General features: G+C 38.1%; 1 protein-coding gene across 2 annotated transcripts in view; it reads right to left on the bottom strand.

The window, feature by feature from the left end:
• Positions 1 to 15,566, bottom strand: part of PDE4C (phosphodiesterase 4C) — a 487,758-nt gene that overhangs the window by 349,574 nt on the left and 122,618 nt on the right. For both annotated transcript variants that reach the window (XM_072113910.1, XM_072113916.1), the window contains exon 3: positions 3,519 to 3,730. In XM_072113910.1, coding sequence (XP_071970011.1) covers positions 3,519 to 3,730 — 212 coding nt within the window. The remainder of the gene's footprint in view (positions 1 to 3,518; positions 3,731 to 15,566) is intronic.

Genomic DNA, 15,566 nt, shown 5'->3' with positions numbered 1-15,566 from the left:
TAATCCAAGTTTTCAGCATAAAAAATGTGCACAAAAATAACGGATGGATTTTCGGATGCAGCAATACCTAATGTGTTTATGATTTTTACTGTTTATATTTATATCAGTTCTAGGGAAATAGGTGTTTATTTCACCAGTGGAAAATACAACGTTTCAGCTATCTCGATGTAGCCATTTTCAAGAAAGTATGGCTACATACTGAAACGTATTTTCCACTGGTGAAATAAACACCTATCTGTCACGGAGTGCTGCTTCTCTACTTTGGCTTACTGGAATTTTGGGATCCCCGAGTCGGACCTCCACAAGCTTGCACCCTACCCCTGGATTTAATCCGATTTCACAGTGCCGCTTCATCTCTCTATTTTTCCTAGTTCTAGGGAAAAAGGGGTTATTTGAATGTTTTGGTTTTTTTATATAGTTTTTTTTTTTCTTAAACTTTTTTTATTTTTACTATTTTTCAGACTCCCTCGGGTACTTTAACCTTAGGTTGTCTGATCGATCCTATCATATACTGCCATACTATAGTATGGCAGTATATGGGGATTTTCCACCTCATTCATTAAAATGTGCAAATCACACATTGTAATGAATGGGTTAAAAGGAGACAGCATCTGGTTTTCGGAAGACTCGAGGCTTTGATAGCGACCGCCTGTCGCTCCAGGATGACGTCACGGGGAGCGCCCATGCACCGCCATCTTCTTGAAGCTACCAGCATCTTTGCCGGTGGAGATCGCGGGTGTTGCCAGTAAGTCTTTGCTGCAATATGCAGCAATATACTATTACGGCTCATGTCGATAAAGGGTTAAAAGAGGAAATTGAGAAAACGCCTCTAGAGTTATGAAAATACACAATGCATCTTGTGTAATCCTGTGGTGTTTATTACACCAGAAAAAACTACAAAACTTGATGTATGGATATTAAATCAACAGTGGGAACAGGGATAGGGATGGGACTGAACAAATAAAGAAGCCTAATCGCATGGGAACCATGCTTGCTTCATCTTAATGAACTGAGGATGTCCACAGTGGCTGTGCACAGGCAGATCCTCTAAATACGCTCTGACAGCACATTTGCCCCAGGGAAGGACAGCACTTGCAAGGCATAGAGGGTGAGCTGTGCAAGGCATAGAGGACAAGATGTCCACTTTTCCCGAGAAGGAGATGTATGGATAGATAATGTCCAGTCTGGATGGGGATAATCTGACTGGACTAAGCAAGCAGGAGAGAAAGAAGAGGATTAGGAGGCAACTGGGTGAGGGCACAATGTGAAACAAAGCTTTTTTGTCTTAGAAATAATATCATTGCACAATGTACTACTGATTTTGTTCACAACCGTTTTCTGCAGGGAGGGAATAACCTGCTTCGGATAGTAGTGGGATGGGACAATGGTTTATACAGTGGGACAACGGTTTAGACAGTGGGACAACAGCTATCAGATCTTTAAAACAATTTGTTCTCTACCAGCCTGAATGGGAACATTTCAAAGGCCAGCAATTTGGAATAGCTTTTAAATTCAGGGCCAGAGTATGCAATGGGCCAAACTTCACCTTTCTCTTAATTATTTGGGGATAGAAAGTTGAACGGATGATGTGGAAGGGCCTAGTGATGGTGATGCTGGTGGTAGTGGTGATTGTATAACATACTCTCTTTGCGAGGAGACAGGTGGCCTTGTTACTCGTGACCATGGGTGTATGGATACACATATGGCGCCCCTGCTTGGAAGTGTTGGTATTTGAATAAAATTGAGTGGGCTACTGCATTGCCTGGGTTCCCTCACATTGGCTGGTGCAGTATAAAAGAGAATGTGGTATTACTTTTTTTTTAAAAAATTACAGGTTAGACTTGAACATTCTACTCCATATAGGCAAGAGGTATTGGTATATAATATTACATTTATTCTATTGAATTGATAACTATAGGATTACGCATTTCGGGGGCAGATAGTCCCCTTCCTCAGGTCCATAACAAAAATACACTGGAACAACATAATAAAATAATATACAGTAACAAATAAATAATGGTTTTAAAATGATTTTTTAGATTGCGAATAGTCTTAGTACTCGATTGATTAAGACGTCATAATAGTACACAGAAAAGTCATAACACTATGCACAATGGTAAATAATAAATATAGAGGGGTTGAACAGTAAGAATTCTAAAAATAAAAACACTGGACAACAAGTCACAGTAATACAAAATGACTGGCATCGTAATGATATTAGTGAAAATTGACTGTACAGAAATTGATCAATATATGGTATGAGTGGGGGTATGTTGTGAATAGTGTCAGTGGGGGAAAAGGGTAATCTGAGTATTGAGAATAATATTGGCAGTGACAGTAATGGGACGCAAACATAGATGAGTAAGTCAGAGAGTAAAAACTGGAATCGGGAGATAGTTTAATGAGTATTGAAATGAGGGAGGACAGGAGAAAGAGGATCTTACCTGGCTATACAGGGTGTTGTAAATGGTTACTTTGACCCAAAAAGACCCTTTTGCTCTTTGGGACTTCAAGACCATGACCTCTTCATCCAAACTATCACTGCTTTCCACTTATGTAGATGACTCCCAGACCTCATACAGCATGAGAAACTGCTCCATGACTTTTGTCTGTGACGGGTTAGCTATTTTGAAGGAAGTGAGGTGGACGGCTCTACAATTTGAACAGAGATCTAGCATGACAAAGATAATCCCATGGAAGTTGAGGCAGTGTCTGTGATGTAACTGACCAATGCCTCAACTTCATCTGGCCTATTGGGGCCTACCAGTATAGACTACACACCCTGCTTACACCAGAGAAACGTGGGCCAGGCAGAAATGAAACACCTTCCTCTCCCTGCAGTACCCTCACCAGCACCATGTACCAATAATGAGTATTAACTGTGGATTTTTGCAGCAAAACCTCAGCTACAAGGAAACTTGTACATTTTTGTATTGTAGTTTTGGGTTTATTGTGAGATTTTGTGACTGTAATAGCATTCTTAAAATTCTTCAAATATTTTTCTCCATTTAAGAAGCAACCTGTTTTAACATAATTTAAAGTAACACTCCAGGGAATTTATTCTTTGTCCTTACACTAGACATACATTTTAATTGAGTGTTCATTATCATAGGTTTAAGTATTTAAATGAAGTTGTATGTGCATTCTTAATTTATGGAGTAAAATATGTAATTATACAAAAAAAAATTATTTGGTCTCTGTGACAATTGGATTTTAAAAATGTTGGATTGTCATAACAACCAGGATTAACAATAAAACTTAATTACAGACATCTGTGATAACTGTTACAGCTGATCATTGTAGCCCAAGGCTAAAGTACAGAAAATTACCAACATCCAGAGGTTAGTTTGTAACTAGAGGTCGTCTGTAAGTCGGGTGTTCTTAAGTAGGGGACCGCCTGTACATCAACTGTTCTCATGGGAGAATTGTACCTCATACACATTGAATTAAATTCATTCAGTTATGCATATATATAACAATTTTTTTAACTGACTAAATAATTGCATAATCCCACTTACCTTAAGTAGCTGGACACAGAATCTTCATTTGTATCAATTTCTTCTATAGTGAAAACAACACGTGAGCTGGTTTCTGGTTCTGATTTAACAGGGTCTCCAGTCAGACGATGTGTAAGAGGTGGAAGCTGCGGAGTTCCAGAATATCTTCTTTTGACCGCACTCAGTGAAGGTGAAACAGAATATGAACTAAAATCAAAGGCTTCCCGGGACCTCTGTCAAAAGAAACATTTTATCAATTCAAGCTGAAAATAACCTTAAATGTTATTTATTTATATAACATGTACAACAATAAAGGGAAATTTTCATTCTTCTAGTATCCAAAAGAAACTAAAAGAATTAGTTATGTTTATCAGATCAAAAAGAAACATTAAGATGCTTGTATACATTTACTTATATAGCTAAAATAATAATTGCAGTACAATATTGCCCCCCCTTCAGACCCTCAAAATAAGTATTTTACGTCTAAATTCAATATATTAAAATATTGGATAGGAGTTCATGTAAAAAAATAAATATATAAAATGATCCTAGATTCATCACAAGTTTACAGAAATATAAGATATAACAAGAAGCAGCTGATATTAAATGTAAGTGGGAATTGATGCATGAAACTGGAGCTGCATCTGGTGGATTGCCTGTTCATCTCCTTGAACTTCAAAATGCCTGAATTGGATAGGTTTGGCAATATAATTGTATAACTAGGAACATGAGTAAGAATCTAAGAGTAGTGTAATGAACATAAAATGTGTAAAGCACTGGGGAATGGAGAACCAAGACATGGGAGATCAAGATGGGAATCAAGTAAGGCCTAGACAACTACAAAACATAGTTAAAGGTGCAGTTTGAAAGACTGGGATTGAACTCATACAGGGTTATCATTAGCTTTTCTTTGCCTTTTTGGCGTAAAAAAAAAGTCCCAAAAGTGGCACCACGTTTTTTGCAACTTTACACAGCTAAAAGTAGCACAGGATTATTTCTGCCACTTCACTATTCTGGTGTAAACATAAGCTACTGCTAGTGCATGCCAGTACAAAGCCAGATTCATGACTTGGGACTTTTTAAATAAATCCATGACAGCAAATAAGCAAATAAGAAGCAGTGGAGCGAAGCATAAGAACATTTATTAAAGGGGTGAAGCCACTTTAATGAATCTGATGGTGCAGCAGAGCTCCAAAGAGAGACATTGGGGTCATTTATCTTGATTTTTCTTCCTTTTTTCTGTCTTTTTTGAGACAGAAAGTTATTTCAATTTGTGGGACTTTTTGAAATATGCACTGAAATCCTCTGGACATTTGTTTTTCGTCAGTAAGACTTATTTATCTTCTATTCCAGTTCCAGTTCAAAATGTAGCAAATAAAATTTATAATTTCAAATTGTCTAAAATTTGCGCCATTTTTGGTGGAAAAACTCCAGATGAAACCATACTTATGGTAAACTTAGAAAATGGATAAAAAGTGACTTATGGCATGTGTGTGACAATTGTAACAAATGTTGCAAAAAGAGATCTGAAAATACAAACAAACATTTAACTCAAGGAAAAAGTGAGAATGATAAATTACCAAAGAAGCAGACAGAAAAAAGGATGTGTTTGCGTGGGTTCTCCAGTTTCCTCCCAAACTCCAAAACATACTGGTAGGTTGTTTAGATTGAGCCCCCATGGAGACAGGGACTTATTTGCCAAGCTATTGGTTGCTATATAAAGGAAATATTATTATTAAGATAAATGACCCCCCTATAACTGTCACAAGGAGCTGGTCAAATGATACATAACCTCATAGTATATATTATTTGTGTTAAACATTTATGTTTGTTAGTGAGAGGCGGCATGGAGCATGGAATGTAGTGGGGCCCAGTAGCAGTCTGCGTGCTGGTTAGACACAGCCTAAGGCTACATTCACACTGCCGTTGCCCGCCCGTACCATACCGTAGCGGGCAATGGCAGTGCACGGGGAGAGGAGGAGGAGGTGAGCGCAGATCACCCCCGTCCCTCTCCATAGGGATACAATGGTGCACGGCGCCGTATTACAGGAAAAGATAGGACAGGTCCTATCTTTTTCCCAGGTACGGAGCGGTACGGTGCCGTGCGCCCATTACCGTCTATGGAAGACGTATATCGGCTGTATATACGTCCTCCATACGGTAGTGTGAATGTAGCCTAAGTCTGCACATGGATGCTGAAATTTACATCACTAGTATCATTGTATTCCTTAAATTGAGATATATATTGGCCTGAATGGAACATTTTAAAATAAAACAAAATTTATTCTCAAAAAAGTGATTAAAAAATGGGAGAATGTGACCAACAACTTCAGAAACACATACACATACTAGGTATTGCCGTGTCAAAATAAAATAAAGTTTTTTCACTGCGTTCAACCCTGAAACTGAAAATAGTGAAAAGTCAAAAATTGATTTTTTTTGCCATTTTCAAAAATATTAAAAAATTAAATAAAAAGTGATCCAAAAGTCGTACAGTCCTAAAAATAGATGCATTAAAAAAAATTCATTAAATTCGGAAAAAATGACCCCATCCACAGCTCCATACAGTATGAAAAAGTCATAAGCACCAGAAGATGGCAAAAATAAAAAATAAAAATTTGTATTTGTTTTAAATTTTTGTAAATGTATGAAAACATAAAACCTATACAAATGTGTTATCCCCGTAATCATACCGACGCAAAGAAAAAAGTACGCGTCATTTGGGGTGCACAGTGAAAGACGTAAAATCCAAGCCCATGAGAAAACAGCACAAATGTGTTATTTTGATGGTGGGGAGTAAAAAATGGAATTGAAAATACAAAAAAGGGCCAGGTTGTTAAGGGGTTAAACAACTTATCAATATATATTCAGATAATGTTCTGAACCATTTATTGAAATCAGAAGCTGCAGCTCTCCTTCAGAAATACTTTCTCCTGAGTTTATCACATGATAACCCTCTATCTCATGCCATCATATGGACGAGAGTGGCAGGTTACTGAGCAGGGAGGTATTTCTGAAGGAGAGCTGTGGATTCTGGTTTCATGTCTCCAATATGTAATAAGCAATTAACATAGACCTCTTCGGACACAAATTCATATGACTTGGAATATACTGTATTAGCTGTCAGGGTAACTCATGCAGATCAGCTATTAGACTGGTTCCTGTGTGGGGGCAGAATGTTAGGTCATTTACCATTATACAACTATTAAAAGTTCTACGCTCCTTATTGTAATGTAAAATAAAGTCCCCTGGTTCACAAAAGCCTTTTACCTCATCAGTTGCTATTCCTGCCCATAAAGTGAACGGACATGTGATCTCTAACTAGCCATGAGGAATCTCACTGTTGATTGGTCATAGACAACTAGAGATCAACCTGCATTTGAGCCATTTTATGGACTGGAATGGCAGCCGATGAGATAGAAAACATTTCTGAACCAGTGAGCTTCACCTGAGTGTAGTTCGCCTCCACACCTTGTTCAAATTTAACAAAATTGGTGTCAAACGTTTATGCTACGTTTGTTCTGCTATTGTTTTTAAGATAATAATAAAAGTTTCCAGAGGTCACCTGAAGTCAACCATCCTAAATCAAACAAAACTGGTGCCAATCAATTCTGCTAGGTTTGTGCTACTCAAATTTTTCCTTGTGCAGCTTTTGTTTTGAAGATATTAACTAAATTGTAAAGTTCAAAAGGTAAGCCAGCCCCCCCAACATTAACCAAATCAAATGAAAGTGGTGTCAAACATTTGTGCTACGTTTGTACAGCAAAAATTTTCGTTTGTGCCACTGTCTTTATATTCTTCTTGCATAGTATTAGCTTAAACATGCCATGCTATTTACAGCTATCCCCTTAATTCCCTTACTTCTTTTATAAGATGCAATTAGGTTTAGCATGCCAGTCTACTTACAGCCTAAGATCAAGGCACGATATTTCCAACTCTTGAACTTACCTCACCAAGATCCAGCCGCAAAGCCGGCACGGACGCTACACACAGCGTTCTTGCTGGCTCGCTTCTGTACTTACTATATGTATGCCATCTTTTTCACACACCTTCAATATACATATCACGGCCCTTTTCTCAGTTTATCTCTCTTTCGGTTATGATTCCAGAATTCACTCTCAGCTTGATATTTGAGACAGTCCTATTGGTCCTAAGGTAATTGACTTCACCTGATACCCCAGACCCATATATCAACCTCAACCTTAGTATATGGAGGATCTGGGCCAGTTTAAATAGGTTGGGTACTTCTCTACAGTACTTTATGCATCAACACAGTTTATCTTTTAGAAAAGATCAAATTTATGGTTCCCATCTACTCACATCTAATAAGTACACTTTTTTTTATCTAAGGAGTTTTTATTTACAGCACCTTTTTCAATATTTATTTACAGCACCTTTTGATCCTATGAATTGTAATTTATATATATTTTTTATGTTTTTTATTCTTCTAATTGTATATTAATATTTCTATGTCTATATATTAACGTTAAACTGTAGATACTTAATTTTGGACCTGATGAAGGAAGCAGTTCGCCCCCAAAATGCGTTGTCCATCATTTTACCATATTGAAAATTAAATATTGTCAAATGAGAGCAGCTCAATTTCAGCTTGTATTTTCTCTCTACTAATTTTGCTTATCTGATAATTATTCAAGTTCCTGATATGAGGTTATTTGCAGCAGCTCAAGACTGGCCCCAGTATATTGCTCTATTTTTAATTTTGCTGTTACATGTTTGCATGTTAGATGTGATTGTACCGATCGGCTGACACTGCTATACCGCCTGCACTGTGTAATCTTTTCCATTGTTTGAACCCAAATAAATTATGTAGGAATATTTCTGGGGAAGCTACTATATCTTACAGATTCCCTCAAACAGCACTTGTACTCAAAAGTTGGATAAAAACAGAAGCGGTTGGACATGTTCATTGCTGGCTTTTCTCATCACTATGGCACTGATAGCCGTGCGCTATTCTTTCATGTTTATATTGTGTTATTCCTATGTGAGATCTATTGTGAGATACCAGATTCTGTCCTGTTCATATTGTGATACCAGTATATATTGGTATACTACATAGTAGATCATTGAGGTGTATTACTGTAAAGGGACAGATCCATATTGCACATTGGGTATGCATTTTATACAGCTCATATTTTAATTCATACTATATTTTTACATTGTTCATAATTTACATAATTAATGTACATAATTTTTTTATTGTCTCTATATGTTTGAATAAGACACATTGAGCCACATTTTTCAAAAGCAGTACAAACTTCACTAGGTTGGCCTGTACAGTGTGCAACAGATTCATAAAAAGTGTCTCATAGTCTTCATTAATATGGTGCAATCTTCGTGCAACACAATTCTGTCTATAAATGCTGTCTACAAATTGGTGCACATGTGCACCAGCTGGTATCTATCAAGTCAGGCAGGATGTCTAAGGCCACTGAGCAGTCTTTGCTGAATTTCTGGCATATTTTCGGACCCATTTTCCACAGGCGTATGAGGAAGCATGCCTTAACATGCAGGCTCTTCCTTTCACCAGTGGATAAGTACCCCCACCATCTACTAATCTTCCCTGAGCTCCTGTGCCCCCCCCCCCAACCTCATGTTTCGGATGAATATGAATCTGCAGGCTCTGAAAATAATGATGTCGTTTCGGGCACCGACTAAAGAAATGAAAACTTTTAGACAAGGAAAGTGAGATTTTAGTGGAGGAGGAGGTATATTTTTGTTTGCTCTGCTCTTTTCTAATTTTCCTCTTATATTTTGTGGTTGGTTCCAACAGCCCATGGCCCCAGTATATAGTCAACCCATGCCCCCTAGTATATAGCCAGCAGCTCATGCACCCAGTATATAGCCAGCCCATACCGCCCAGTATATAGCCAACCAGCCCATACCCGCTAGTATGTAGCCAGCTTATGCCCCCAAGTATATAGTCAACCTATGCTCCCTAGTATATAGTCAATCCATGCCCCCTAGCATATAGCCAGCAGCTCCTGCCACCAGTTTATAGCCAGCCCATGCCCCCTAGTATATAGACAGCCAGCCCATGCCCCCCAGTATATAGACAGCCAGCCCTCCCATGCCCCCCAGTATATAGCCATCCAGCCCATGAGCCCAGTATATAGCCAGCCAGCCCATGTTCCCCAGTACATATCCAACCAGCCCATGACCCCCAGTATATAGCCAGCCAGCCCATGCCCCCCAGTATATAGCCAGCCAGCCCATTCCCCCTAGTATATAGTCAACCCATGCCCCCTAGTATATAGCCAGCAGCTCCTGCCCTCAGTATACAGCCAGCCCATGCCCCCTAGCATATAGCCCGCTCAGCCCATTCCCCAGTATAAAGTCAGCCAGCCCTTGCCCACCAGTATATAGCCATCCAGCCCATGCTCCCCAGTATATAGTTATCCAACCCATTCCCTCCAATATAAAGCCAGCCAGCCCATGCTCCCCAGTATATAGCCAACCAGCCCATGCTCCCCAGTATATAGCCAGCCAGCTGGTTGTCTCGCATTTAGACAGATAATTTATTTTTAAACAGATAAAGTAAATGTTACGTTTTATACACAATGAAGTCTATTCCATAATTTTGGAGCATTATTTAATATCAAAATAACATTTTACTGCTCTTAACCAATGTTTGTGTTTACTTTTATTGAAAATGTAAACCAATTAAAATAAGGAACTTATTTCCACATTTATGACCATTTATTCTGCTTGGAGTTTCAATCAATCAATCATTAGAATCTAACCTTAGCTTAAATGAACAGCTTGGTCATAGGAAAGCAACAGCTGCAACTAGTTTATATCTTCGGTTACCAACTCTAATTTGCCCAAGGGATCATTTATATTGGATTATGACATGTTTCAACACATATAAGTGTACCAAATCTCAACCCATTTAAAAAGTAAGTTACTGGACCAACATGAATTATAGAAATAAATCAAATAAATTGCTAGTGCTACCAAGTTCAAAATGCATATCAAAATAGAAAGTGTACAGATAGGGAGAATATATTACTTTTATGGAAGTTATTGGAGTAAAAAAAAGGCACATTTTTGCAGCATACAAAAATCTGCATTTTCCAATTTTTTTCCAACGATCGTGTCACTTTTGAAAATATTAAAACTAAAATTTCTTGAAATAGAACCCACAATCCTGAGGTGAGAGAAATTTATTTAGTCTCATCTCACACTGGTACAGTTAGCTATTAAGAATGGTGTATTGATACACACTTGATAAATATATTTGTAAAAAAAAAAAAGGTTATGATTTGTAAAGCGCTAGGGAATTTCATTGGGCTATATAAATAAAGATTATTATTATTGTTACTGGACATTTGTTTTACATCTAAGACTCAATAAAAGTCAGCATGAAACGATGATGGAGCGCAATAATGATAAAATTATGTATAGTGCGAAAATGGGGTTAGTCTAACAGTGGTGGCGAACACATGGCACGGGTGCCAGAGGTGGCACTCTGAGTGCTCTCTGTGGGCACTTAAGCTCAGCACAGAGTTCACCAGATAGGACTCAAAGAATCTAACAGCAGTTCCACACAAGTCAACATTTACTAATCTCAGTGCTATTTAACCCTTTAATCGCCAAGGAAGTGTCTCATAGTCTGGATTTGCCCTCCTGCTCTCAATTGTATCAGTGTCCTTAGGAGGCTGTTATGTTAGGAGAACAGTTTAACAAATAAATAAATTACTGCTTATATTGGCACTTTGTGAAAAATGTGTGGGTTTTGGTTGTAGTCTGGACACTCTGTCTCAAAAAGGTTCGCCATCACTGGTCTATAAACTTACACCTTTCTATTAAAAGACCTAAAACCTGAGTTTCTTCATAATGTATTCCCTATCCTCCACCTTACTGATAGGGGATGTAACAATGTGAACCGGAAGGATTAAGAAGGTTGGGTTTTGGTTCTGGATTACATTGTCATGAATAGAGAAGTTTTTGCAACTTTTAGGTCACATCAGTAATTCAAATTAGCTTTGTGACAGCAGGAAGTCTCATCTAGTTCCTTCTTCTATATGGTTTTCTTGTCTTTGATGTTTGCTGATTGGTGGAAAATAAAAACAGTATGATATCCCAATCAAGAAGACTAAATATAATATTAAAATATAACATTCAGAATCCCTAAAAACAGTGTTAAAAGTATAACACAAGGGAGAACAACCACAATAACAATATGTAATAGAAGATGAAACTAGTCAACACAGTGCTTCAATGGAGTGAAAATAAACCCTAATTTAATCAAAGTGTGCTTTTTTGGACACATAAAAATCACTTACCAGTAGGCATTGTAACAGGTAAAAATACTAGCAAAGCCGGATGATCAGTGGGGAACCAGAAAAAATGCAGGGGTTCATAGTAACTTCACACCACAGTAGGGGCAAGTGTGAAGTATTGTTATATATTTAATGAAAATGATTTTTATTTTATATACTTGCTAAATGCTGCTACAGATGATGCCAGACTATGGATGAAGATTGATAACATTCTGCTGTGCAGCGAAAGGATGTAGGTCTGGCTGATCTACGATACCTCCCACGCTAATAAGAACAGAGCCTTTTGTTCCTGCAATGTCTATAATTTATTAACCAATGAACTGGTCTTAGTCTGATTTCTTCTGAGCTCAACTCTGTGACTTTTATCAGTTATTAGAGAACCTGAGGTTGTGTTAACAAGGGCAAAACTTGACACAACAAAGGGAATCCCTTCCCCTTAGCCTGCCTCCTTAGTTGCTGTGATCATCATTGAACAAGGCAGATAAAAAGGTATTCCCAATAAAAGACAAGTTTCTCAAATGTAATCATAATAGCAAAATAACACATTCTCTAATTCAGTGTTATTAAATGCAGCATTTCACAGATATAACTACAAGCCGTCTTTCAGTTCTGGGGTACACAATTTTGGTTTCCCCTAGACCTGACCCTGTATCTTCTGAGTTTAAGGGGGATGCACAGCAAATCTGACAGTATGTGTTATAGGTGAGATACCGAAGAGCCAAGTATGTCATGTGTTGTATGCATCTCATCATCCCTCATCTCTGATCTGTCTTTTTCTATGTGTTAGATACTAGTGAATATTCAGAAGCTGAATGAAAGTGTATATAAACTGGTACCCTGATAATCTAACCACATTGTCAGCACACAAAACTAGAGGGATAATGGGTCCCAGTCCACACACTGGAATTTTACACTGACCATCACTGGGTGATAGGAGCTAAAACAGCAATAAAGTTTGATAATTTTCTATCAAGGGCAAAACCCCTTTAAGAGCTTAAACTCCACTTAACAGAGCTTTCTCCATTCAGGGGAAAATGCAACAGGAGCCAAGCTGGGTGATACAGCCAGATTCCTGGTGCTGATGGTTATCGCTAAAGGCAATTGGCAAACAAAACAACTCTTTAACAAATAATCTATGTACAAAAGACTGCTCATTAATTTAATTTATAAAACAGAAAAAGACTTACAAGTCAGCGACTCATTAAAACCATCTTACTCATTTACTTCAAAATAATCTGTGTTTCACATTATGTTAACATCTCAAGAGATTAGTGAGGCAACATTAATAACTATGAATCTCCAAATGAGAGTGACAAGTCAGACAGTGGAACCCCCAAGATTATTCTTCTGGAGGGAACACACACTGTGAGGCTAGACCACTAAGGATTGGTGTCTGTTTGTCGTTAAAGTTCATTTAAAAGTGGAAACAATTATGTTGATTGTTTATTAATCTGCTTGTTATTGGCTCGAAGGAGGATTATAATAAACATCATTAAAATAAATATTTATTCAAGCTTTGTAAAAGATACATGTAGAATTTAACTCTAGCAAATAATTTATATTATATAGATTCATCTATTCATAATTAACTAAATTTGAAAATACTAAAAACTTTTTCTTTACTTTTTTGTAGGGCATAGAATCTATAGAATATTCTAGAATAAGAAGCTTAATTGATAGTGGCTTTTTTCAAACGTGCAAATGATAAACGTGCAAATCGAAGAGGAGCTATACAGCTTTATTTAAATGGTACAATGAAAGGAGGAAGTGAACAAGTTTAAACATTAGTTGTATAGGCTTAAACATATCAAAAGGGAATGTTTCAAAAAGGAATGAGACTGAAGGGCGTAGGGGAGATTCGCTTTAGGTGATAGCCCAATGGCTTGGGCTGGAATTGTGGGTATTGTGGCTCAGTTATTTGGCGCAGATGGAATATCATTAAGTTAGTATGATGAAAGGGGAGTCACCCCAGTTATCCCACATTTTTCAGTAACCTTTTCAGGATGAGCTCTTATGGTATAGTATTTTCTATACCTTTCTAAGTTATATTTTTCCCATATCTCTTCAATTGGGAAATAGTAGGGTGTCATCCAGCCAATAAAATGCTACTGCTTTTCTGGCAGGGAATAGTTTTTCTTTCATAAATATGCACTCATAGTGGGTCTATTATTCCTCAACCAATAGGCCAAACAAATAAATCAGGGGTAGAAATGAGACTGGTCTGCCTAGCATGGGGGATAGCGTTGCGACTATTTCATCCTAGAAGTGATGACAGGTCATGCCCAGAACATATGCAAGAAATTTGCAGATGTGTTGGAATTCTACCTATCATCAAGAGTCAACAGCTTGTAGTCAACACCAGTGAAATATGAATAGATAGAGGGAAGCTGCTTGGGGAATCGAAAGTTTAGTGGGTATTATAATTAGAGAATTTTGTAAAAATGATGTCTGGTAGCTGATATCGATCTAACACTTGATCAACAAAAGGAGGAAACCTTCTTCATAGAGGTCTCCCAGAGTTGGGACACCTGATTCAAAACAGAAAGTGGGGGAGGGATTCCCAAGAATGGAAATCAAGTGGGGGATGGCATCATTATACCACAGAGACATCTCTTCCAGGTTACCAGAGAAGAAGCAAATATATTTTTGTTTCAATCCACACTTTCATAATTTTTTTGTGTATAGATAGCAGATGGTGATTATTACTTCTAAGGCTCTCCAATACTGACCATAGGGTGTGAAGGTTTAAATAACCTGTCAAGTGCTGTTCTGGGTAGGTTACAGGCAGGTATGTAAATAAGCCGGAAGCACTCAGCATTGAGGTGTTTTTTTTTGTACACCTCCCCCCACTGTAATCCTACCTCCTGATCTCTGCTGAGGAGCTAGGAGCCTGTTGGTGATGTCAGAGATCTGGGAGAGAGCGGGGCATGTGCAGACATTCGGACAGGAGCAGGAGGTAGAATTATTGTGGGATTGCACTAAAAACAGTGCCAGTTATTGAATAAAGAAACAAGCATTTAATGCTGGACATCAGTCAAACTGATGGTAGATGGCTTTTAAGTTGTCCAGCTAAATAATAAAGAAATTGGTCTCGGAGGTCCATTCCCCCTGGAGCTTTTGAGCTTTGTTGTTTAGACCTGGAGGAACCCCTGATAAAGGAGAAAATTAAATGAGTCAATCTTTTTAAAGAAGGCCATTAGGATGGAAAACATGGGGGGGGGATGAACTTCATCAGATTGAACTTTCCCACCACCAATAAGGGAAGACATGACCAGAATAGGGCGCTCAGGCAAGATATGTTGAACTTACTGTTGGTCTCTGGTTAATGTGATTCCTAAGTATTTAAAGGAGATGGTCAGGTCAAGTCATGTATGGTGGATGGTGAAGAGGCTATGAACAGAAGATAGCATTAGTCCTAGTTGATGCAAAGGCCATAGTAGAAACCATAAGTAATAATACTAATGTCATTTGTATTATTTTATATTGGAAATAATGTCCTATGGTTGATGCTGATGATTGTTCTTGTTTATACAGAATAGACAAGTTAAATATTGCCTTACAATGCCATGTGCTCTGTGAATAGTCAATTCGCCCCCTGGGAATGGATGAAGAGGGGTAGTTCCCCACCCCCTCTCCACCCTCAGGAAACCGCTCCTCAGGAAACTTTTAAATAATTAATACCCTTTTTCTGTCATTTTCACACCCCCTGGCTTGCCCCCCCGGCAGACGTCACCAATCCATGTTCTGCCCGCTGTCCGCATCAGGC

This window comes from Engystomops pustulosus, chromosome 1 (genome assembly GCF_040894005.1).
Source record: "Engystomops pustulosus chromosome 1, aEngPut4.maternal, whole genome shotgun sequence".
In the NCBI taxonomy this organism is placed as follows: domain Eukaryota; kingdom Metazoa; phylum Chordata; class Amphibia; order Anura; family Leptodactylidae; genus Engystomops; species Engystomops pustulosus.
The sequence above is the reverse complement of the archived record's forward strand: the minus strand, read 5'-3'. Positions and strand labels throughout refer to the sequence as shown.